This window comes from Echinops telfairi, unplaced genomic scaffold, assembly GCF_000313985.2.
Source record: "Echinops telfairi isolate 266 unplaced genomic scaffold, ASM31398v2 ScPeMD7_4;HRSCAF=17, whole genome shotgun sequence".
NCBI classification, from domain to species: domain Eukaryota; kingdom Metazoa; phylum Chordata; class Mammalia; order Afrosoricida; family Tenrecidae; genus Echinops; species Echinops telfairi.
Genome location: NW_022103900.1, coordinates 4,441,013 through 4,465,033, shown reverse-complemented (window position 1 = coordinate 4,465,033; position 24,021 = coordinate 4,441,013). Strand labels below are relative to the sequence as shown.

Here is a 24,021-nt window from a genome sequence, read left to right as displayed (position 1 = left end):
AAATCGAAAAACTTTTTAACCAGCACTATTAACCAGTCCTTGATTTGTAAGCTCCTCTTGTTTGTAATTTGAGCAATTTACTCTTTAGTTATGTTTTGGGAGCAAGTTTTCTATGTGCTACCCCTCTGTAGTGACATTAATTCCTGTAAGTGCCCTTTAATGCATCCTTTAATTTCTGTAACCTTAAGAGATCAGAAAGACTCACGATCAATGTAATGTATGGAAGTTGTTTAGTGAAACAAAATTTTTTTCTCTGTGTAATTTTTTCATGTATGAACTAGTCCAAAGAAAGTACATGAAAAATGTATGAAAAAGTGGAAAAAAAGAAAATATGTGAAACCATCTAAAAGATCATAATTTGTAGGCAGAATTTTCTCTTGAGATTTTTCAGTTGTTTATAAAAGGTTTATATCTGCTCTGTAGACTTATATGCAAAATATACAGTGAATTATGAAGAAAAAATGTACAGTAGGTTCCGAAAGTGATTGTGTATTTTCCTTTTAGGCTAGGGAATGAAGAACACCTAGAGGTTCCAATTCTTTATCACGATGTTACATCACTTTTGCTCATTCAGATCTTAATGATGCCACAACCCTTACACAAAGGTATGTTGTTATCAGTCAGATTTTTAGATATAACATATACCATGACTGTTCAAGGTTGTAGGGACAAATACAGTATGAAGTCTGATGAAATTTTTTTGAATGAAGTAATTTTTTTCCACTATCAATAGTGACGTTATAGATGATGACAATGAAAGAGGTTTTGATGGTTTGTAAGTCTATCCTTTTCAGCTTTTTAGTCAATAATGTAGTAAGTACTTGGGAAAAAATTTGAAAACCATTGCTTTAAAAATGTTAAAATTACTATACAAAAGAAAAATTACAAAATAAAGCAAAAAGTTAGGTATAATACTTCTATTTATATGTGTGTATATTTCAATATAGCAATAATTATAATTATTAAAAATTTAATCTTACCATGTTAACTACTTTAGGTGTCACAGCACTGATATAAAAAACTTAATTTTATATTAGCAACATTTTTATTGCTTCTCTGTAGTCTTCATTAGCTTTCACTTGAAGACGTTAGTATATTCGAAGAAATAATTATTCTGTGTTGGAAAGTTAGTGTTTCTATTTTGTTTTGTCTTTTTATGTTAACTTATGCCACAGTGAGTATCTGTGAGCACATAAACACCTTGTTTGAAAGTCATTTGTCATTGTGGGCTAACCTTAATCATTTGACAACGTTTTACCTAAGAGTATGAAATACTCTATTTTAAATGTAAACACATTTTACTATTTCACCTAATAGGAAGGTCTGTAAAGAGTAAAATGTCACTAATAAACAAGTGTAATATTTATTTTTACATTATCACTGTGAATATGATGATATTTTAATTGGGAAGCATTTTTGCAACCAAAAGTTAATGGATTTTTTTCATGAACAATATAATAGGAGCTTAAAATTTGTAACTTTAAAAAGTAGCCTACACTTTCCATTTTAATATTAGGCTTGATTTAGTGTGAGTTTTAACATGCATCACCAGAATCTTACCTCTTTCAACCCATAAAATCACTCATTTTAATTGTGTTGCTCAGTGATTTCAATACATGGGTACAGTGTACAGCCCCGAGTACAGTCCGCTTTAGGACACTGCTCTTTGCCCTTTAGCCACATGTCCCTTCTGGCCACCGCTGATCTGCTTTGTCTCTGTTGATTTCCATTTGTAGAAATTATGTGTAAATTGGATATTTGTGTGTAGCTTCTTTTACTCAGCCTTTTCATTCTTTTGCTGGCTCTGTGGGTAAGGCATTGGGCTGTTCAGACCAGCTCCACAGGAGCTGGTTGAGGCAGCTTCTCAAAGGTTTACAGCCTCAGAAACCCACAGGCCAGTTCTTCTCTGCCCTACTGGATCTCTCTGAGTTGGAATCGACTCCGTGGCAGTGAGGTTTTTTTTTAAATGGCAATTCTCTCTTTAACATTCTGAGAAATAACCAGAATGTTTAATGCATTGATTTAAAATACATATATAGCATAAAATTAACCACTTTAAAATGAACCAATAAGTGGCAATTAGTACATTCACAAAAGGAACCCTGGTAATACTGTGATAAGCACTTGGCTGTAAACTGAAAGGCCAGCAGTTTGAACCTACTAGCTGCTCCACAGGAGAAAGAGGCCCTTCTGTGTCTCTACAGATCACAGCTTATAAAGGGCAAGAGGAAAGGAGATGGAAAGAATATTAACACTTATATTTTGTGGAATCTTAGGTGGATCTCATGGTTTTATCTGAAAATAGGTCATCTCTTAAACTTGTAAGATTTAGCACGATTTTCAGGTTAAAAGACCTTTTTATGCTAGTCGTCTCATAAGAACCTCAAATATGTTAAAGACAGTGTTTTTCTTTGATCTCTTTTCATGTCCCTGTTTCTTACCCATCAGTAATGCCTATCACATCACTGGCCTCCAAAGAATAAGCTTGGAAGTAACTTTCAGCACTCTTTGGTTACTTATGGTTAGTTTTCATATCTGAGGGGAAGGGCGTTTTATCCTTAAGATCAGGTTTGGTTCTGTAGGACAGAAAGGAAACTCAGTGTAACATACACAGTAGCTTAAGAGAGAAGTCCGTTTTCCTTTCATGTGACAAGGAGGCAGGCAGGCGGCCAGGGCCTTCTGTTTCCACTCCCCCAGGCCCTCAGGTTAGCGCTCCTCTTCATGATTCGTGGTGGCTGCGAGAGACCAGCTAGCGACCAGAGTCCATTTCAGGCAGAAAGTGGGGGAGTTAGGAGAAGACATTCACCTAACTTTATAAAGCCCCTTTACAAGATTCATATAAAACTTACACTTTGACTAAGAGGTTTTTTTAACCCTCAGGGTTTAGAACCTAAGATCGCTGTAGTTTTTGTGGGGTCAGTTGCTCCGGATCATGTTCTTTCCCATCCCTTAGTCATTGGCGAGCTTCAGGACTCTGCTCTCCACCTGGCTGTGTAGGTGCAGACTCCTCAGGATTCTCTGGAGCACCTGGTGTTGGTGATTATAGGCTGTCCTCTGCTTGCAGCACCCATAAGCAGGGCCTGTGAAGGAGAAATAGCAGGGTGCTTATTGTTTTCCATTCACTTTAAGAAAATGACTCAGTTTTGCTTTCTTATAAACTAAAGCTTAAAATACACATTTTTTATTTTAGGATATTTCAAACACATGGAAGAGTCGAGAGCAGAGTTTAATAAACCTCCGCGTACCCTCTAATTATCAACTCATCACCGATTTTGTTTTATTTATATCCTCACCTACTCCCTCCCCTCCCCACCCCAGCTTATTTTTGAAGCAAATCCTAGATATCATTTTATCTTTATAGCCTTCAGTATGTATTGCTGAGAGAAGTACTATTTTAATAAATATAACCACAGTACTATTAACACACTTAGAAAAGGCTGTGACTCCAGCACGAATGTGGGTATTCACTACCTTTTTATCTCTCGGGTTTTGAAACCCTTTCCTATTTTTCATGCCTGGCTCACTGACACAACTCTGACTCCCTCAGCTCGTGCTGGTGTCGCTGCAGAGTCAGGTTCACGCCCGTTAATGTCGGTGCCCTGTGCTGCTCTTCCCCTTTTAGGCTTTCATACTCAGGAGCAAAAATCAGAAATAGAGGCAAGATTTATATACGATGGCCATTTAAAATATTGTAAATTTACGAATTAGAGTGTTTGTTTTTTTAATGTTAAATTGCATATAAATAATTAGGTACGTAGGTGGAACACCTGTGCGGCTCTTTAATCCTCTCAACCATTTTTCACTACCACATAATTTGAAATCTCTGTTACTGTTTTCAGCCTTGTTCCTTCGAAGACATGTTAAGTAAGCAGTGATCTTTTTACCCTCAGGTGGTTTGCTAGTGGGTTTGTTTTTTAAACACGTTGACTGAGGGTAGATGCCCCATCTTTTCCCTCCTTTTTAGATTGTGATCATCTGCTTATTTTGAAGGGCATTGCTCTCTATTGTAACCTTGGAAGATACAGCCTGTTTACCTGATATGCACTCCATATGAGTGATTCCGTGTTTCCTTCTAAAGTCTCTAAAAGATGTTGATTTTACACATGGTAATCATTCTGTAAAACGAGGTCAGGTGACCCAACCGAGTCTGAGCTCCGCGACTGACTGAAGGTTCACAGTTTGAACCCACCCAGCGGCTGGGAGAGGGGGGGGGGGCCTTGGTCAGCTGCTTCCAAGAGGAACCCTGTGACGCAGTTTTCCTCTGCCATGTGGGATTTCTCTGCATCAAAATCAACTGCACGTCACCCAACAAGATTCAACAAATGTGTGTGAAATGAATGTAAGGACCTATGCTTAAGCTGTGACCTTTAAAACCGCCAGCTTAAATATTTGAGAAATGATAATCAAGGCAGATGAAGTCTGACTAAAAACAAGTTAGTGCTTTACTACCCTGAGAAGCTAAAATATATTTATCGTAGCTGTCATTTTTCTTCATGCATTACCTCTTTTAAATAAAATATAATAAAAACTCACAAAGTTCCTAATGAAAAGAAGCTGTGTGAGTGGCAGTATAAATGACCTCCTGATTAAAATCTTTTTGCTTGTGTTTAGTCTTATTCTATAATTTTTGTCATTTGATTAAAGTATTTTATTAGGTAATATAACACTCTTGATTTTGATAGTAATACCCTTTCTCCTTCTCTTTTTCTACTTATTTCATTCATCTCTTCCTATCACCACTCAGAATTGTTCCTGTCTTCTTCCTTTTTAATTGTATCTCATTCCTTGACCATCGCTTCAACTGCACCTACTCTCTGTACCTCTAGTTAATCTCTACCTCTAGGCTACAACTCTGTAGTGAATTTCAGACCCAAGGTCTTCAACTTACATCTTGAATTCCTCTTCTTCCCACCCAAACCTGCTCTCTTCCTCAGTTTTCCATTTCAGTTGATGGTGCTATCATCTGCCCTTTGTGCAATGAGAAACTATCGTCACCCTCTGGATATCCTATACTTTTTATCATTGAAACATTTTTCTTTACTGTGATCCATTCTCTCCATCCTCGTTGCTCTTCCTTAGTTCACACTATCATAATTTGTCATACGTAGTATTTTGACTCGATGATAATGAATTTGAGCTTGAGATTAAGTGTTCTTGCCTCCATTCTGAGCCAGTTTCAGCCCCCTTTCTCCTAGAAAGCAGTAGGGAATATCCTAAACTTCTAGTCCAATATTATGACTCTCCTGCATACAATGATTGGATGTTTTCTCCTTGTGCAGTATATGAGGGGGTACTCCCCCCAGCCCCCCAAAAAAACCTGGGACACTGCCCCCTCCAAGCTATGTATTTGAATTTTTTTACAAAACAACCTTATCATGTTCAAAGGACTCTCCATTACACTTAATGCATCTGTAAAATCTGCAACTCCATTCTTGGAAATATTTTTCAAACTCATCCATTTGGATGGCTGACGTACTAGTACCTCCCTCGTTTTTTTTCTTCACTTTTTCTATGTTGTCATTTCACATCTCTCTGCATTTGCGGAAACACAAAGAAGTCTCATGGAGTGAGGTCAGGTGAGTAAGGTGTGTAGGACAAGAGAGACATGCTGATTTTTGCCCAAATCTGGCACACAGACGGCTGCGTGAGCAGGTACATTGTCATGGTGGTAAAACCAGTCCCCTGTCTGCCACAAATCAGGCCTTTTTTGTCGCATACTGTTAGGCAATCTTTTCAGAACCTCTAAATAGAAAGCTTGATTAACAGTCTTACCTGGTGGGACAAACTCCAAATGTACTACAAGTTGACATTCTCATCAGTTTGGGAAGTCGATGGATGTCCAGGAAGATGTTTGGCATCGACCCACATTTCACCCTTTTTGAAACAAGAAAACCACTTGTACACGAGTTTTTCCCGTAGCGCTGTCCTTGTAATCTGTGTTCAGCATCACAACAGCTTCTGCTGGCATTTTTCCCAAGAGGAAAACAGAATTTCACAGCCTCACACTATTCTCTTAAATTGGCCATCACAAAAAACCAAGGCTCAAGTGAAACTGCTTTTACAAAGAATTCACTGGGACCAAAGAGAACCTTCCCAGGTGACACCATTGGGTGCACTAACTCAGAGCAAATTGCTCGATGCTCCCCTAGTGGGGAAAATGTGTATTACGAAAGTTCTGTCCAGCAGAGCCCTTTTCTGTTTTGGGGGGTTACCCCCTCGTAGATGCTGCAAACTCAAATATTTGTAGCTATCCAACAAGCAACCTAAATTTTAATAACAAAAGATATTTAATAAGCACTTGCCATTTTCACTCAGGTTTGAAGCACGTAAGTGGGTAAACTTTATTTCACCTAATGTTTTAAGGCAGGCACTATTGTCTCCATTTCCCAGCACTAGTGAGAGTGGCCGAGCCTGAGCTGTTTGTACAAACATTGTGGCTTGTGCTAATTTAACCCGTTTTCCTTTTGGGAGCCTGGAATCTGGGTACATGCTAGTCAGAAGGTGAGCACCTTCTATTCCCTAGTAGAAGCCTTGGGCACCGCGTCTCTAATGAGTCTCCTACGTGTCACAGCCTGCTGCTGGTGGCATTAAATGAATCGCGTGTGCCTCCACTGCGTAAGGACCCTAACTATGACTTCTGGAATTTACCCGATATACCTTTTCCTTTTGCCAATTTTACTTTGTATTCTTTTATTGTAATAAATCATAGTGTCTGCAACCTGCTGTGTTTTGTGATCCCCGGAGAATTATCAAATCTGGGCGTGGTCTGGCGAAGCCCTACTGCAGCCACTTAGGCTAGGTTTATAGACCTGGGCAAGAAAGGCTGGAAACCTGGTCCAAAATGCAAAACTGACAAGAAATATTTTAAAATTAGAATGGACAGGACTTGGTGACTGTTTGACTGTGGGGTGAGAGATGCAGGATACTATCAAGGATACTTACGAGTTATTTACTTCAACAATTTATTGGAAAGCAGCATAGTACAATAAAGGGAATGCCGGAGCTGAGGTAGTGTGATCTACGTGGGTGTAAGTTCAGACCTGGGCTTTTATTAGCTCTGATATCTCCAGCACCCCCTTCTGAACCTCACTTACGCAACTGAAACTGTTAAGAGGATCAAGACCTTTGAGGAAGTTGTGTAAGTTATTTGCCATATATAAAAGCAAATCATGATTATTATGATGCCTTATTACTACGTATGTGATATGTGCCAGCCGTTGACAAGCATTTTATGTATTACTGGGTTTTTTTGAAGTGTCATTTCAGCAAATTCTGAAACTCAATTAGAGTGCTTAAAATATCAGTTTATCTGGTTATTTTTTTATTTTTAGTTTATATGATCTACTTCATATTCTTTGGAGGCAAATAGAGTGTGATTTTAAACATTCAAATACAGATGTTTGCTGAGGCCTGGTGTGCAGTCAGAGGATTTGCCAAGGTTACACAGCCATGTCAAAGTTGAGGGCGTTAACACTCCGATCCTCCACGACGGAGCTCTCTTTCCCGGGTGTCAAATGCTTCTCTAATTTACACACACTCGGTGGACGAATAGAGCAGCTTTAATTTTATAATTTCAAATGTGTTGGGTAGCAAATGTAATCATACCACACAACTTCATTTTATTAAGGAGCCTCGCCAGTTTTGGACAGAAGCCAGTTCCACGTGCCAGGAAAGATGTATATTATGACGAGATGTTGAGCTTTGCGTATAAAGGGTCTAGATCCTCAAGCGTTAGCGCCGCTCTCTTTCTGTTGTAGACCACTTTACCTGCATTGTGAAGGTGCTGTTTACACTGCTCTACACCCAGGCGCTCACAGCACTCTCCGTTAATTGCAGCGAGGAAGACAGGGCAGCCTGGAAACAACTGGGGGCCCTCAAAAAGGTGAGTCTCTTGTCTGAATAGGAGTAAATGCCACCAAATGTTCAAAGGACAAAAAAATGAATTGTGATTGGCACTGGAATACCTTTTAGAGTGAAAAAGTGAAAAATATTTCGCTTGTACAGTGAAGTTTTCTGCAGCTGTCTCAGCACCTTGCATATTGTCCCTATTTGGGCAGTTCTGTGTTGTCTTGTTAAAAGCTTTAAACTTGGAGAGGTAGTGCGGATGCTGCCAACACAATGAACAGGTAAGAAAATGTCAGCAGTATTGCCTGTTTCACTCAGCCATTATCTTTTTTTCTTGTCCTTTTCCCGTGTCGCAATCCAAAGATACCTTTTGACTTACTACTTCTAAATTTACAAATCCTTGTCTTTTCTTAATTATACCTCTTTAAAGCCTGCCCTCCACCATGTTAGACTGTGTAATTTATCAGCAAATTCACAAGAGTTCTCTTTAAATTAAAATTATATCATTTAGAAAATGTGTGTAAAGTTTAGTTCAATGTAGGTAATTTCAATAGCTTGAAAATAGGATGGTTCTATACAGAACCAGAGAACTGGGCTGACTTCAGTGTTTACTTTAGGAAAAATGAAGAGAATGTACTTGTAGTTGAGCTTCGTGCTTGGCTATTGAAAGAGCTTTTAATCTTCACATAAATGGCATCTATATATTAACGGAGCAAATTATAACCACATTATAAATACATGAAATATATTCAGTATGACCTTATGTTAGTTTACTACCAAATCACAAGAATGTGCCCCAAAATTGAATATAGCATCATTAAAAGTTCATTGTGCCTTAATTCCAAAACTCACTGCCATCAAGTCAATTCTGACTCTCAGCAACCACAGAGGAGAGAGCAGAACTGCCCCTGTGGATTTCCAAGGCTGCAAATCTTTGTGCAGTAGAAAGCCTCATCTTTCTCTCTAGGAGTGTCTGGTGGTTTTGAACTATTGACCTTGTAGTTAGCAGCCCAACACATAACCCGTTATGCCACCAAGACTCTTTATGTCTTAATTAGGGAAATTAATTAGTTTGCCATTAAGCCTATTCCTCTGTCCTCCCACAGCATACTCGACTTTTCTGCTGAGTTTGGTAATTCGTTATAATCGTGATAGAGAATGTACAGCTGATGCTCACAATTATGGGGTTTATTAGGGAAATTATGAAGTTATAATACAGATGAGAAATGTTCTGAGTACAGTTTATCAACCAGGACAGTTTCTTCTCTGTCATGGCTGCAGGCAGGCCTCTCAGGCCCTCAGCTACTTGACCTGGCCACTGCCCTCCTCAGGCTGTTACAAAGCTCTTTTAGGCTTGCCATTGAATACCCAAAGGATATGCCGTTCCACTGGAACCCTCAACCCAAAGCAAAGGCATTCAGCTCCATCAACGCCAGGTCAGGAAACCCAGCTCTCCAATGAGTGCCTGGCCCTAGAGGTATCCTATTCCACAAGACAGTCTCCTGCCCAAAGGCGCTCAGCTTTACTCACCGTGAGTCGCAGAGTCCACTGCTCTGTCTCCTGTGTTTCCCCCTGGTTCTGCTGCTGCTACTCCTGATGTCAAAGCTGTCTCCTGGATCAAGGAGGCTTAGTGTCCAGGGATCTCAAGGTCCAAACTTCTTCTCTTATGCCTGTGAAAACCCCCTTCCTGCTTTGAGATGGCTGATTTTATACCCAACAGGATGTCGATCACAGTTGACGCTGCTAATAATCACAGGTGAATCATATAATCTCATCATTATCTTCCCACACCTTCTTACCCACACCCATCAAGGAGATGTCGGTTGTTTTGATGGAGTGACAAAGGCTATGGCTGTAAGAGTTATATTAAATAATTCATTACATTGCATCCCTGCAGGCCAAATACTGTCACTAGAGATGTAACTTTTTCGGTCAAGATGCACAAAATACCCGGGCTTTGGCTTTCTCAAAAGACAAATGAGAAGCACGGTCCTCATGATAAGGGCACCTGCAAATTCTGTTGAACTAAAATTATCACAGCTATTTGTCTTTCTCTGAGTGTTTTTCCTCCCTTTTTCCTAGTTGCTTTTTGGGTTATTTTACTTTTGCAGTTATCTTTTCCATAGTTCTCTGAGATGTAGCATTCACATTAAATGTTTCTATGAGTTTCTATGTTGTATCATTATATACAAGGGGGAACCCCTCAAAACCGCAATTCTGGCACACATGCCATTCCCCACCCCAAGCTACGTATTTAAATTTTATTTTATTTTTTTACAAAAAAATCTTATCGCCTTCAAAATACTCTCCATTACACTTAGTACATTTTTTCAAATCTGCAGTTCCATTCTTGGAAACATTTTTCAAGCTCATCTGTTTGGATAACTGACAGCACCTCCCACATTTTTTTCTTCATCTCTTTTATATCATCAAATTCATGTCCCTCTGCACTCGTGGAAACAAAAAGAAGTCACATGGAGTGAGGTCAGGTGAGTAAGGTGCGTGGGACAAGAGAGGTAGCCTGTTTTTGCCAAAAACTGCCACACTGAGATGGCTGCATGAGCAAGGTACATTGCCATGGTGGCAAAACCAGTCCCCAGTCTGCCATAAATCAGGTCTTTTTTGTCACACACTGTTATGCAATATTTTTAAAGCCTTTAAATAGGAACGAACTCCAAATGCACTATAAGTCGACATTTTTTGTCTGTTTGGGAAGTTGATGGATGTCCAGGATGAGATTTGTCATCAATCGATAATTTCACCTTTTTTGAAACAAGAAACCACCCACACACTTGCACTTTCTCCACAGTGCTGTCTTTGTAAGCTGTGTTCAACATCACAACAGTTTCTGCAGCATTTTTACCAAGCAGGAAACAAAATTTTACAGCCGCACGTTGTTAAATCAGCCATTGCAAAAAAAAAACGAGGTTCCAGGGAAACTGATTTGATGAAAAAATTTATTGGGACCAAAGAGAACTTTCCCAGGTGATGCCACTGGGTACACTAACTCAGAGTGAGTTGCTTCAAGCTCACCCAGGGGGAAAAATACATACTATGGCGATCACCTAGCCAAACTTTTTTCCCAGTTTTTTTTTTGGGGGGGGTACCCCTGTACAAGTTTTCTTAGTAAATTGTCTAATCAGGAAAAATTATACATTTTACATATTTGCTGCTATAAATTGGGGTTACTTCCCTCCATTTGATTATTTGCTTAAATGAAACCTTATGGGGCTGAAAATTAGACCATTGTAAATCCATGATTGATAGAAAGAACATGAAATGATTTGCATAGCTGTTCTGCCAGGGTCCTTACTCAATTTGATAAAAAGTAGTCATTTAAAAAATATTCAATATAATTTATTGTGAGGCAAATTTTTGTGAGAATATAAATTTAAAGTGATTTGCTTATAATATAAATTAGTGAATGAAAATAATTGATATGCTTATAATTTATCAATTATCATCTATTACCTCTTCTGCAATAGATTAAACAGATACATTGCAGATTGAAAATAACAGCAACAACTGTGTTTATTAATGATGAAATATGTCACTGGGACTTGTATTGCTAGGCTTCTGCATTATGTATTTATTATTTTTCTTTATTTCTTTACTTTTTTCCTCATCTTTTTCCCTTTCCCCTGTCTTTTTGCCCTCCTTGAATTTCACTCATTCATTTCATCACAATAATTCCCTATATACAGGTCTGATAATTTTATGACAACAGACTTTTGTAATTCATGGCAAAATATTCCACCCAACATAGACTCTTGCATCTTTCCACTCTTGACCTTTTAAAAAATTTTAACCCGCGCATCTTTGTGACCTGTTTAATGAGTAAGTCTGTGGTGTTATTTGCTTTTCAAATTTTTATGTTCTAATCTCAAGTAATCCCTGCTTACTTAACAATTTTGATTAAATCAATTTTAAAGTATGCTGTGCTACTGTTTTGATAGTCAGTGGAATATTGATTACTTTAGCCTATACAAAAAACTGAACCCACTGCCATCCATTTGAGTTGATTTCAACTCATAACAATCCATGAGAGAGTAGAATTGATTTGTAAGGCTGTAAATCTATGGCACCAGCCAGCCTCATCTTTTTCCTGCAGAGCAGCTGTTTGGGAACAGTTAGGAGCCCAGTTCTTAACCCTCTGCACCGCAGAGCTCTTGGTTCTATTTGCTAAATGATAATCTTGTCTCTCACTGCCCCTGCGTCAGTGCCAGCTCATAGTGACCCTACAGGATAAGGTAGGACTGCCTCTGTGAATTTTCAAGACTGTAACTCTGTAGAAGTAGAAAGCCAGTCTTTCTCCCTGGAGCCTATCATTGGTTTCGAACTGCTGACTTTGCTGTTGGTCCACCATGTAACCAGATAGCCAGGGGTATTTGTCACTCAGAGTTTTGTTAAACAAAATGAGATGTATACAAAGCATAGATCCTGATAGTTCAGAATTTAGAATCTAGTTGGAGAGAGGCCCTTAGCATGTGTGAAGCAACCAGGAAGCATAGAAAGACTGAGTATGATTGTACACCATCATACAAACTCAATATAGACCAGAATATACATACTTTAAAAGTTCAGAATCAAGTTATAGTCCATGATACTCACTTTACTCTACTTTTATATTTTTTCATTTAAAAATGAGTTAATGAGTAGAATGAACAACTGTATATCAAAGTCATGACTATATCCCTGTTTCTATCATACTATGAAATAACTTGCAACAGCCTCTAATTTTTCAATGATTATATGTGAAGAGATGCATTTCCTTTTATGAAAAGGGTTTAGTCATAGGGTTTAGAGTTGTTAAACTTCATTAAGTTAAAGGCTGTTACTTAATGTAATCATGTTCATGCCATCTAATAACTATCCTATTTAATTTTACATTAAATTATTTTAATAAATTCTAAAATAATTTAATCAAAATATAAGGGGAAAAGTATAGTTTATTTTTTCTATTCCATGCAGATATGATTTACACCATTATAAACTGAAGTATTTACTTTTATTTGACTTTACATTATATTTTAAACTTTTTCATATATCTCAAGGTTACTATGTTCTTTGCATTTAAAATATCTACAGGATTAATATACCATAATTTCAGTAACTGCCTCACATTTGTTGGTTATTTCTAATTTTCCGCTATATTAATGCTGCAGTGAATCTCTTGTGCACATAGCTACTTTTCTCTTTTGGATTATTTTTGTAGGAAGAGTTCCCAGAAGTGGGAATTATTGGGTCAGAAGGTATGAATTGCACATGGTTATTTATGTACAAATAATATAATTTACTTATATTTTACTTGTGTTTTGTTGACTATGCAAAGGCATTTGACCACATACCCAATACAATGTGTCCTTTGATCTCTTGACTGCTGCTTCCAATGAACATTGGAAAAACCAAAGCAAACTGTGGATAGCCTTGAGGAGAGTGGCAGTCCCAGAACACTTGATTGTGCTCATGCAGAACCTGTACGTCATGGGTCAAGAGACAGTGTGTGAATGGAATAAAGGAATACTGCCTGGTTCAAAAGTGAGAAAGATGTATGTCAGGGTTGTATCCTCTCATCACACTTACTCATTCTGTCTGCTGAGGAGATTGTCTGAGAAGCCCGATTAAATGGAGAAGAATTCAATATCAGGATTGGAGAATGAACACCATGCAGTATGCAAATGACAATCTTATTTGGTGAAAGTGTGTTTGACTTTGAAGTACTTGCTGATGAAGATCAAGAATTTTAGCCTTCAGTATGGATTACAACTTAGTGTAAACAAAAACCATGTAACTGGATTAGTAGGTAACATCATGATAAATGGAGAAAAGATTGAAGTCAGAATTTCCTCTTGCTTGGCTCCACAATCAATGTTCATTGGAAGCAGCAGTCAAGAGATCAAAGGACACATTGTATTGGGTAAATATGCTCCACCAGACTTCTTTAGGTTATTGAAAATTAGGGATGTTACTTTGAAGATAAAGGTGCGCCCAACCCAAGCCATGGTGTTTTCAATGGCCTCCTATGCATGTGAAAGTTGGACACTGAATAAGGACGACTGAAGAAAGATCGGTGCATTTGAATTGTGCTGGTGATGAACATTGAAAGTACCATGGACAACCAAAAGAACATGCAAATATGTCTTGGAAGAAAGTATAGCTAGAATGTTCCTTGGAAGTCAGCGTGGTGAGACTTTGTCTCATCTACTTTGGACATGTTACCAGGAGAGGCCAGTTCTTGGAACAGGGCATCATGCTTGGCAAAGTAGGACAGTAAAGAGATGAAGACCCTGGGCAAGATGGACTGACAACAGTGTCTGTGACAGTGGGCTCAAACCTAAAGACAGATTGTGAGGACGGTGCAAGACCAGGTTGTGTTTTGTTATGCTGTGCTTAGGGTCTTTTTAAGTCAGAACTGACCCAACTGCACCTAACCTCAACAATGGCAAACTGGTTGATAGGTTGTTTCTTTAAGAAGTATTTGAATAGCTTTGGTCGCTGACTCAATTTCATTGTGAATCCAGAGATATACCCTGTTATGCAAACTAGAAGAATTGACATTTGCATGTTTGAAAGTCAGTGTAAATATTTTATAACATATTTTTTCCATGTAAAATGTTTGTAATTTTGAATGAATGGTTTAACTAATAATTTAATTTTCCCCCCAGAATACGTGTGATGCTGAAAAGTCTTATGAAGCGTTACTGAGCTTTGTGATAAATGAACTATCTAAAGGAAAGTTATTCCATGAAGAAGGTACTCAGGAGTGTGCAACGGTATGCTCTCTAAGACTGAATGTAGTGTGCCAGTTAGAAAAACATTAACTTTTGTTGCCATTACAAATATTACAGAATGAATTGTTCAAATCTCGTTTAACTTTAGGTTAACCCTACTGCTTGGTCTCCTGAGTCCATGGAAAAATACTTACAGGACTTCTGCTTACATTTTTTGAGAATCACCAGTCTTCTTCAACACCACCTTTTTGGAGAAGATTTACCTAGCTGCCAGGTATAATTTAGGGTAGAGAACAGGGAGTCTTGCTTTTATAATAAGCTCAATTTTTGAAATATATACATACGTAGTATAGCCTCTTTATCAGTATCATTTGTCATACATGCATATGTTAGCCTAAGTTAAAAGGATAAATATTTAGAATATTTACTATTATTATTTTTGTGTTTATTATAATCTACCTGTTTTTAATGGCAATATTCCTAGTATTGGATATTTGGGCACTTTGGGATTTGATCATTTATAATGTGCCCCATATTTTAACAGGGCATGGTATTTAACTTCCAATATTTTTATCACTATTCGTTACCTGCTTTAATACCTTTTTTAGTTATTTTGGTCTGTGCGCTAGTAGTTTAAAAATATGCTGGCAATTTTTATAACAGCAAAATGTTTGATTTGTAGCCAATGTTGATGAATGAATTATTACTGTTTTAATCCATTTCATAAATCTCTGGTTCATTTTGAGGAGGCAAGAAAATGACCAGGTAGAAAACCAGAAGGAAAGTTAAGCAAACTGCTTATGCAATATGATGCCGACGTTGTCTGCCATGTGTTTCCCGGGAGTTTTATGTGGGAACCAAGAAATCATATTTATGGCCTTTGGAGTCTGGAGTATATTAGAATCAAGCAGTTTAGTATTCCTTCTCTCTTACATTAAATAGTTTGGATTTTTTGTTTTTATTAAGGGCTAACCTTAATAAAGCTCTGCAAATACGTTCCCCAAATTTTATTCAGAGTTCTAGGATGTTGAAAAAAATATTCATCCATTAGATAGTTTCTTTCATACTTAAAAGAAATTAACTAATATGCATATACTTTCTGGCACATAAGCATCTTCTATCATGGAGAATATTAACTAAATAAAATCAACTCTTCCTTTTTCAACTGTACTTTTTTCATATTTAAAACATGTAGGCTGTGATTGTTTGCATTTTTAAAGTCACTAATGTAAAGTATAGATGCAACAGTGGACGTACTTACAAGGTGGGAGAGAATTCATTTGAATGTAGTTGAGCTGCTGGTCTCACGCTCATTTGCCAGGGCCAGGGAGGGCTTCCCTGGGGAGCTGTAGTTGGAGGAATTTGTCCACTGGAAAAGAGAAAGTAGACACTCTATCCTCCTGAATAGTCTTTTGTTTAATGAAAGGGGAGTTTGGAAAGATGTCTTTGGTGTTTATTAGAGTACCAAACTCCTTTAAAAATGAACTTTAAAATATAAAACGTATATCTTATAAAATCCGATTTCCCTCGATCTTTTTTCTTTGTGGGTTGGTCTTTCAGTTGCTTGACTCAGATCTCTCAAGTTTTAAAAACTCTCCACCTTTGGTTTGACAGACTACTACTACGGATTTGATGAGATGGGTTGTGTGACTACATAGAATATGTTTTTCTTTGCAACTATTATACTCGTGTTCCACAAAAAAATTTTTTTGAGAGAGAGAGGAGAGAAGGATCCCAGTCTTTATTTTTTTTTAATCATTTTATTAGGGGCTCATACGACTCTTATCACAATCCATACATACATCAATTGTGTAAAGCGCATTTGTACATTCATTGCCCTCATCATTCTCAAAACATTTCCTCTCCACTTAAACCCCCGGCATTAGGTGCTCATTTTCCCCCTCCCTTCCCGCTCCCCCCTCCCTCATGAGCCCTTGATAGTTTATAAATTGTTATTTTGTCATATCTTTTGATCCCAGTCTTAAAGAGTCTCCAGATTGCTTACCCATCACCTAGACACTGGTCGGAACAGCTGTAAAGGAGGAAATGTCACATGGAACCGGACACAAGTTCATTAAAAAAAAAAACCAACAACTCTTCTTTTGTTAACTTGGCTTCGCTTGACACTCCCTCACGGTCCTGGCATTCGGCATGGATTCTTATGAATTCTGTGTTTTCACTACTGCTCTTCAGTCACCCCGACAACACATACCTTGCTAACCTAAAGTAGCTTTCTCTTGGCTTCAAATTAGGATTTTCTTTCAGTGAACAGCTATGGTCTATAGCTTATGTTCACCAGATAAGTGACGGCTTCATATAAAAATTAAATACGTCAAAAGAGCAGATGTCATGGCACTCAGAAGTTAAATTTTGAAGAGAAATATTTGGGGGATATGGGGATATAATGGCTAGGAAATTATGTCGCGCCCCTTCCCCCATTCTTTCCTCCTCCTTCATTCCCTTTTCCTTGGTTACTTAATTAAAGTTGTCTTATTGTCCTCAAGTAATTGATGAAGTTGAGACATAAAGTATGTATCATGGGAAACGTTCCTGATGAAGAGCCTTTAGAATGTTCTGCTTTGTGTCTGAAAGGAAGAAGAAGAATGCTCGGTCCTTGCCGGCTGCCTGGGACTTCTGCCAGCACCTTACCCAACAGAACACCCATTCGTCAGTGCCTCCTGTCTCAGTTGGCCACTTCCAGCATTTGATATTATAGCTCAGTGGTGTTCTGAGATAAATTCATTTACGGAAAGGCATGCAGAACAAGGAAAGGTATGTTCAAAGTGTAGTAGTCATTTACCATGGTCATGATGTGCTCATAGTAGAGAGAATAGTGAGAACTCTTTGTTGATGATTATCTATTCCTGCAAGCATTTCTTAAGCGGATTAATTTCAAAGATGATTTTCTTGTATAGATTTCATTTCTGACCACAGAAGCACAAATCCTTCCGTTAACAGAGGTGAGATAGTAGTTTGTTACTTTTAAATATTTCAGGTCAACAGGTTTTTATTGGATACCTCAAATAGCCATGGCACTGGACTTGGAGGAGGCAAAGAAATTTAAAGGTAGACAAGGAACTTATAACTTTATTGGAAAAAGATCCATTTCATGCAAAATTCACATGTTTGGACTAGAGGGTTTGAAAAGGTCCTATCTTTAGCCGTAAAAGGTGCTGGGCCTTTGCTGCTAGCTTGACTGGCAAAAAAAGGATTCTTGTTGGAGATGAGTGATTAGGAGAGAGAAAGAGTGGAGGTAGCTGTACGTGGCTATCAGTGCTCTGGCTGGGTGCTCACATTTTCTTTTTCTGCTAGAGCAGTGTTTCCCAAGGTGGCCAGTAACGGTGGGGCGCTGGAGGTACCTGTACTTTATCCTGAATTAAGGGCTATGGTTCAAAAGGTTTTAATTGCCAGGTGGTGCTGAGTTAAAAAAAAAAAAATCCCCCCACCCCCGCCCCCGAAAGGGGCCAATAGGCCAGATAAGTTTGGAAATTTAGGAGCTAGAGTTACAGTTTTTAAGAAATGAAGTCATATGATGAAATTAATGTTTTAGGGAGGTCAGTGTGCTTCTATTTTGGTAGGTAAATTAAAGTAAGGAAAGATGGTAGTCAAAGAGAAAGTAACCGATGCAAGAGTTAGTTAAGGAAATATGTGGGTTTTGGTGAGGAAATATATATAATTCAAGTTATAATCTTGAGTTCAGCTCACTGTAAGCACAGTGGCCAGTGTCAGAAGCTTTGATAGGAGGATGTTCCTGCTTCAACGCCCTTAGCAATGCCCCACTGCCTGTGGTCTCCTTGCATCACTTTCAGGGACCTTCATCGTCTTGCTTGCCCTTCCTTCCTCATTCTGTACCACTTCCCTGCTACCACCTTCCTTAAACTCCAGAAGAATGCTACTTAATTAAGCATGTGGCTCCGTGTCATGCACCTGGACCACTGCTGATTCCTTTTATCAAAAGTAGTCTCCCTAACCCACATCCTTTTGAATTAATTACTCTTCAAGTTTTTACTAAGATAAATGTTACCTCTTGGGGGAAACTTTGTCTAATAATCCGTCTTTCTTTACAGTTCTACTCCCTTCTCTTTGTTGTGGTGCACCAGTACGTTTGCTACTCTATCATAACACTTGCCATATTAGCCATATTTGTTTACTGTATCCAGAGGGGTGGGTATGTGGGTGCACAATAGACAAGGCTTCTTACTTATCTTTAAGTGTCTGTTCCTAGAATGTGCCTGACACAGACTTACTGTCCTATGCTGTCATGCCATTTCCAGCTCCCAGCTCCCATGTGACCAGTTGGACTGCATACAGATTTTCAGGGCTGGAAGCTTTGCAGAAGCAGATTTTCAGGCCGTGTTCTCTGCAGAGCTGCTTGCTGAGTGGCTTCACAGCTTCACACCACCAACCTTTTGGTTAGCAGCTAACCACCCCACCTTTGCACTGCTGGCTTCCCTGATACAGACCAGTCACCCAGAACATACGAGGGGTGGTACAGGAGTAGACCTGCTGGAAGAGAGCTACGTTTCAGGGAAAATGAGAATGTGCACTTTGAATATCACAGGGAACATGTAAACTTAGTATTTCAGATGGGGTGTCAGACTAGACTTAGGTTTTATAACATTGGAGTAAATAAAGGCAAATGTTCAATAATATATATATAGATGTATATATATGTTTTTAAGAATTGGAGTGATAGGCAGAATTTTTACTAGTTATTTACGCTCACTCCCATCCCCTCTAACGTTACTCTTACACTGCTCTGCTCGGTGCCATCCCTAACCTGAGTCTGACCGAAGTCCCCAGATTCTCTTTTCCAGGACCGTACAGCTTGAGTAGCGAGACTTAGCAGAGTGGCCAGCGAGGCGAGCAGAGTCGTCCCGCAACAGGGCTCTTGAACGACGGCCTTGAAGGGCTGCTGCTGTCTCAGTTGAGGCTCTAACAACAAATTCAATTTTGATTGAAATTAGATGAAAGAAAACCACAAGAGAAATAAATAGGAGTAATTGGGAAGTAATAGAAGGTAGCTTGTACAGAATTGAAGAAGAGCTGAATTTGGGAATAAGAAAAACCATAAGGACTTCTGGCTTGTTTTCTCTGAAGTGCGGCCACTGGATGACACGGGCTCAACCACTTTATTTCCTTCCATGTGTCTGTGCAAGATGAAGATTCCAGAGAGAAGGAATTTGATTGGCTGGCCCAGTTTGCATCATGTGTGCACTCCTATGATGGGGCAGGAGCCTTTGATTGAGGCAGCCTCATCAGAGACAGTATACAGCAGGAAAAGGATTTATTTTTCAAAGGGTCTTATGATGCTGTAAATGTAATAAGGCAATAAAATATAGGAGGAGGTAGATAAAAAGCACCACTACTGCTAGGCATTACATTCACCTGCCCAGACAAGTACATCTCCTTCTCACCCATAGAGTTCCACTTCTCCATTTCCACACAGTGTACAATCCAGTTGACAACCATAGGTCACCTACCACTCTCAGAGACCAACCCAAGGTCACATCCCAAAGTTATGTCACTGAGCAGTGTTCCTGACTGGAAAAGCTTGGGAGCTATCTGCTCTTCCTCTGGATCTGTTGTACCTGCATCCCAGTGCTCCAAAATCTTAATTCGTACCACCCCACTGTGGATTCAATAGGAAGAGAAAGGTGGAGGGAAGTTGGTAAAAAATGTGACAAAACATATAACATATAACATAGCAAGAAGATGATTTAGAACATTATAAAGCTGCAGTTAATATAATTAAATAGATATTTTACCAGTTTCCCTTGACTCAGTTCCAACTCATGGCAACCCCATGCGAGTCAGAGTCGAACTGTGTACCGTGAGGTTTTCAATGACTGGGTTTTTGCAACTAGATCATGAGGTCTTTCTTCCAAGGCACCCTTGCCCTCGGTGAACCAAAACCTCCGGCCTTTTGATTAGCAAGCAGCTGGGTGCATTGATGGCTTGCACCTCCCAGGAACACCGCACACCCTCCCCCATCTTTTATATATAGTTGTTTACTTGGTTAAATATTTTTGTAACCTCCCAATCAATAGTCGTGGTACTTCTGCAGTCGTCCTTGGACCTGTGCAAAGCAGTGAGACATTTAAGTCACTTGGTGCACGTTCTCAGCCGAGGTTGAACAAGACAATGCTCTGACTTCTTGCTCCAACACTGCAAGCAAGCGATCTTTCTGTAATGTAGTTTGTGTCACGTTTTTTTACCATCTAGTTGGTTTTTTGATTTGTTAGTGATTTTGCTGCCTAAAATGGTCTCTAAATGTAGTGCTTCGTGTCCTTGTGCTCAGAAGGCTGTGGTAGGCCTTCCGACGATGACAGTGTGTGCTAGCTCGGCCTCGTTCAGGCCATGTTAGTGAGTCAACAACGCGGCACACCCAGGAAAGGAAAAGGAAGTCTGCCAGTCTGTCCATGATTCTGCTCTAGAGGATACTCAAGTAGCACCTGTCGTGTGCGATGGAACTTCTTGACAAGACAGAAAAGTGACTAGATTTGTAGATTAAAAAACAAACCAAAAAACCAGAACATAATGTTTGTGAGACTGAAAGCCAAAGAAATGTGTGGTTAAGTTACCCGGGTCTGGAAAATGCTAAATCTTTCCTGCCTGATGTTTTAAAAAGGGCTGCTTAAAATGATTTGTCCAAAATATATAATAAAATGCCATTGCACAGAAACACATGAAACAAGGTTTTGTATGAACCAGTGGATACAAATGCATCCAGAGCTTACAAGGCCCTCACTGTTTGTCCTCAGGAGTGCTGGCTCCCGTAGCCCAGTGCTCTCGCCAACGCTGTAGAACAGAATATCATGAGTAACGAGAACGGACTCGGATGACTTTCTTCCTTCACATTTTTCTCCTCTGGCCAGCACCTCAAAGACAAGTTGGTGTTCTTTGATGAAGGATAATATAACACCAACTTTATTCTGAGAAACCTGAGCTTCTGAGGAGTGGTCTTGTCTTGCTTATATGAGGCTGGAATAACTTTGTGTTAAAATTGTCCCTTCCAGACTTGGGATGTGTGGTGCGGCAGTCTGTCAGCAATCCCCGTGTATAGCGATGTTTCTTTCTTCTTGATAGGATTAGTCACCCCATCCAGGGTGGCGATCCATTGTCCGTGTCCTCCAGCTGACAGGAAGCACCTGAGTAGCTCAGTCAGTGGGATGATTAGATCCATGGGTAGAAGCACAGCCTCCTTGGATTCTAAAAGAGTCCAGAGAAGTAGAAATTTGAGACTGAATTTTTAGATATAATAATGGGCCACCACCACTTTCTACACCTTAGAATATTTACTGGTTGCACCTGTGAACATATGCCTCATTTTGTAGACACACAGACCTCATTCGGTGCCTTTTTCTCTCCAACACTGGCTATAAATTCATCAAGCCAGTAGTAGTTCCTCATTTTAAAAACTCGTCATTGTTTTAGATGATTCAGTGTCTGTTAAGACCAGTGAATTCCACACACCTGCTGCCTTCTCTCTTTATGAAGGAAATTCTTGGATTTGAAGCAGTTTAGTGTGAGCTACTAGGCTCCCAACCCAGAGTGTGTGTCAAAATGACTATCCTTCCCACTCATGGAAAGGTTCCTCTAAAGCCTTGCTTATCTTGGACCACGGTTGGTTACTGGGTTGACAAATAGCAAATCGTGAGCTCCTGGGTTGCTTTTGAGGGAAGCCCGGTGGCCCCGTGGTAAACCAAAGGTTGGTAGCTGGAATCTCGCAGGTGCTCCCAGGGAGGAAGCTGTCGCCATCTGCCTCTGTAAAGCATTGCAGCCGTGTAAGCTCTACAGCACAGTTCTACTCTGCCCTGATAGAGTCACTGCCAGTCAGAACCAACACAGTGGCAATGGGTTGGGAGTTCTTGGGGAATATTGCCATTAGGAACCCTAGTGGTGCAGTGGTTGGGCGCTTGGCTGCTAACAGAAAGATTGGTGGTTCAGACCCACCCAGTGATTGCATAGGAAAGACCTGGCTGTCTGCTCCCGGCAGGATTAAATCTTAGAAAACCTTGGGGCACTTCTGCTCTGACACACGGGGCCGCTGTGAGTTGGAACCAACTTGATGGCCCTTATCAACAACAAAAATACTGTCTTGAACCTTTGCTACCGTGCTACTTTATCCATTTAGATCCTAGCCTCCCAGACTTATTTGGCCTACTGCTCCCTTTTTAGAATAAATGTCACTTAGTGTCCTAATAGTGATGAAAACTTTTCATATTAAAGCCTATCATCTAGCATAAAGTGTAGGTATTTACTTTGCAGGCCTCTCCCCATGGTCCTCGTGCTCCTCCAGGCAGCAGTATCACCCACGTGGGAAACACTGGTGTAGACGGACTATGGCTATAGATACATGGTATGACCGCCATGTGAATTGCCTATCACTTACAGTTTCTTAAGATAATAAACTCACTAAATTTTGCCCATTTCTTGTGAGCGGAGTACCATCTAAAAAAACAAATCATTACTAGTATCAGTAATTTCATATGGAGGGGCATCAAAAAATTCATGGAAAAATAGAATTTAAAAATATAATGGAATTTCCCCACAAACTTTTTAAAGTCCCCTTGTACAGCTGTAAATAATAAAGTATGCCCTGACGGAAAATGTAACTAGTTTGCTATTGTTTTCTTACACTTGGAGCAGGCTAGTTGTGAAAATACAGTGGTTTGTATGCTTAAGTAGGCCCAGCACTTAGAGGGACAGGCCATCTTAACAGCAGTAATGCATTTTACATTTTCTGGGAAGGTTTAACATGGTAGTAGAGGACCTTGCTTAACTTCAGAGAAAAGAGAATCGCTCAGTCTAAAGCTAATGGTGCTTCCTGTCAGGTGGAAGTCAGACATACCTGCTCTCTGCAATCTTTCTACCTGTCCTGACCCCATGTACCTGTCACTCTACTTCTACTTCTCTTTGAGGTGCAGTAATCCCTGGCAGTGGCCACACAGAATTCAGAGATGATACTTGCTTTCAGTGGTTTACTAAGGAAGCAAAAGGATACTGCGTACAGTATACAGTAGACTATTGCTTTGGGTTGGGAGCAGGATCAGGAAGCATGCAGGCTCCCCTAAAGAAGAAAGCAAATTCTACCTGTCTTCAGCACAGGGCAGCTCTCTCGGCAGCTGTCCTTATCTGCACTGCTCACTGATCCCACCTCATGGTTCAGCACTGCCTCTCAGCAGCACGTTTCCATGGTCACCACCAACCCTGTTCCAGGGCCCCTTCGAGGGCTCCCTAGGGTTACAGCCGTGGACCTTAATTACAGCCATTGCAGGAGGGTCCCTGCTTCCCCACTCTCTGCTTTATGTCTCTGGTCTTTCATCTTTTCTCTTTTCTGCCCGTCAACTGCTGTGGCTGCCAAATAAGCAACCCCCTGGTCATATTCAAGGCATGGCACTCCCACCAAGGCCAGGAAGGGATCAGAACCCTCCCTGTAGAC

At 39.7% G+C, this 24,021-nt stretch overlaps 1 protein-coding gene across 1 annotated transcript in view; it reads left to right on the top strand.

Annotated features, from left to right (window-relative positions):
- UBR3 (ubiquitin protein ligase E3 component n-recognin 3) overlaps positions 1–24,021 on the top strand; it is a 195,428-nt gene that overhangs the window by 167,147 nt on the left and 4,260 nt on the right. The window contains exons 32-36 of the mRNA XM_045297957.1: positions 505–605; positions 7,758–7,882; positions 14,511–14,618; positions 14,725–14,850; positions 17,169–17,348. Of these exons, the coding sequence (XP_045153892.1) occupies positions 505–605; positions 7,758–7,882; positions 14,511–14,618; positions 14,725–14,850; positions 17,169–17,348 (640 nt within the window). The remainder of the gene's footprint in view (positions 1–504; positions 606–7,757; positions 7,883–14,510; positions 14,619–14,724; positions 14,851–17,168; positions 17,349–24,021) is intronic.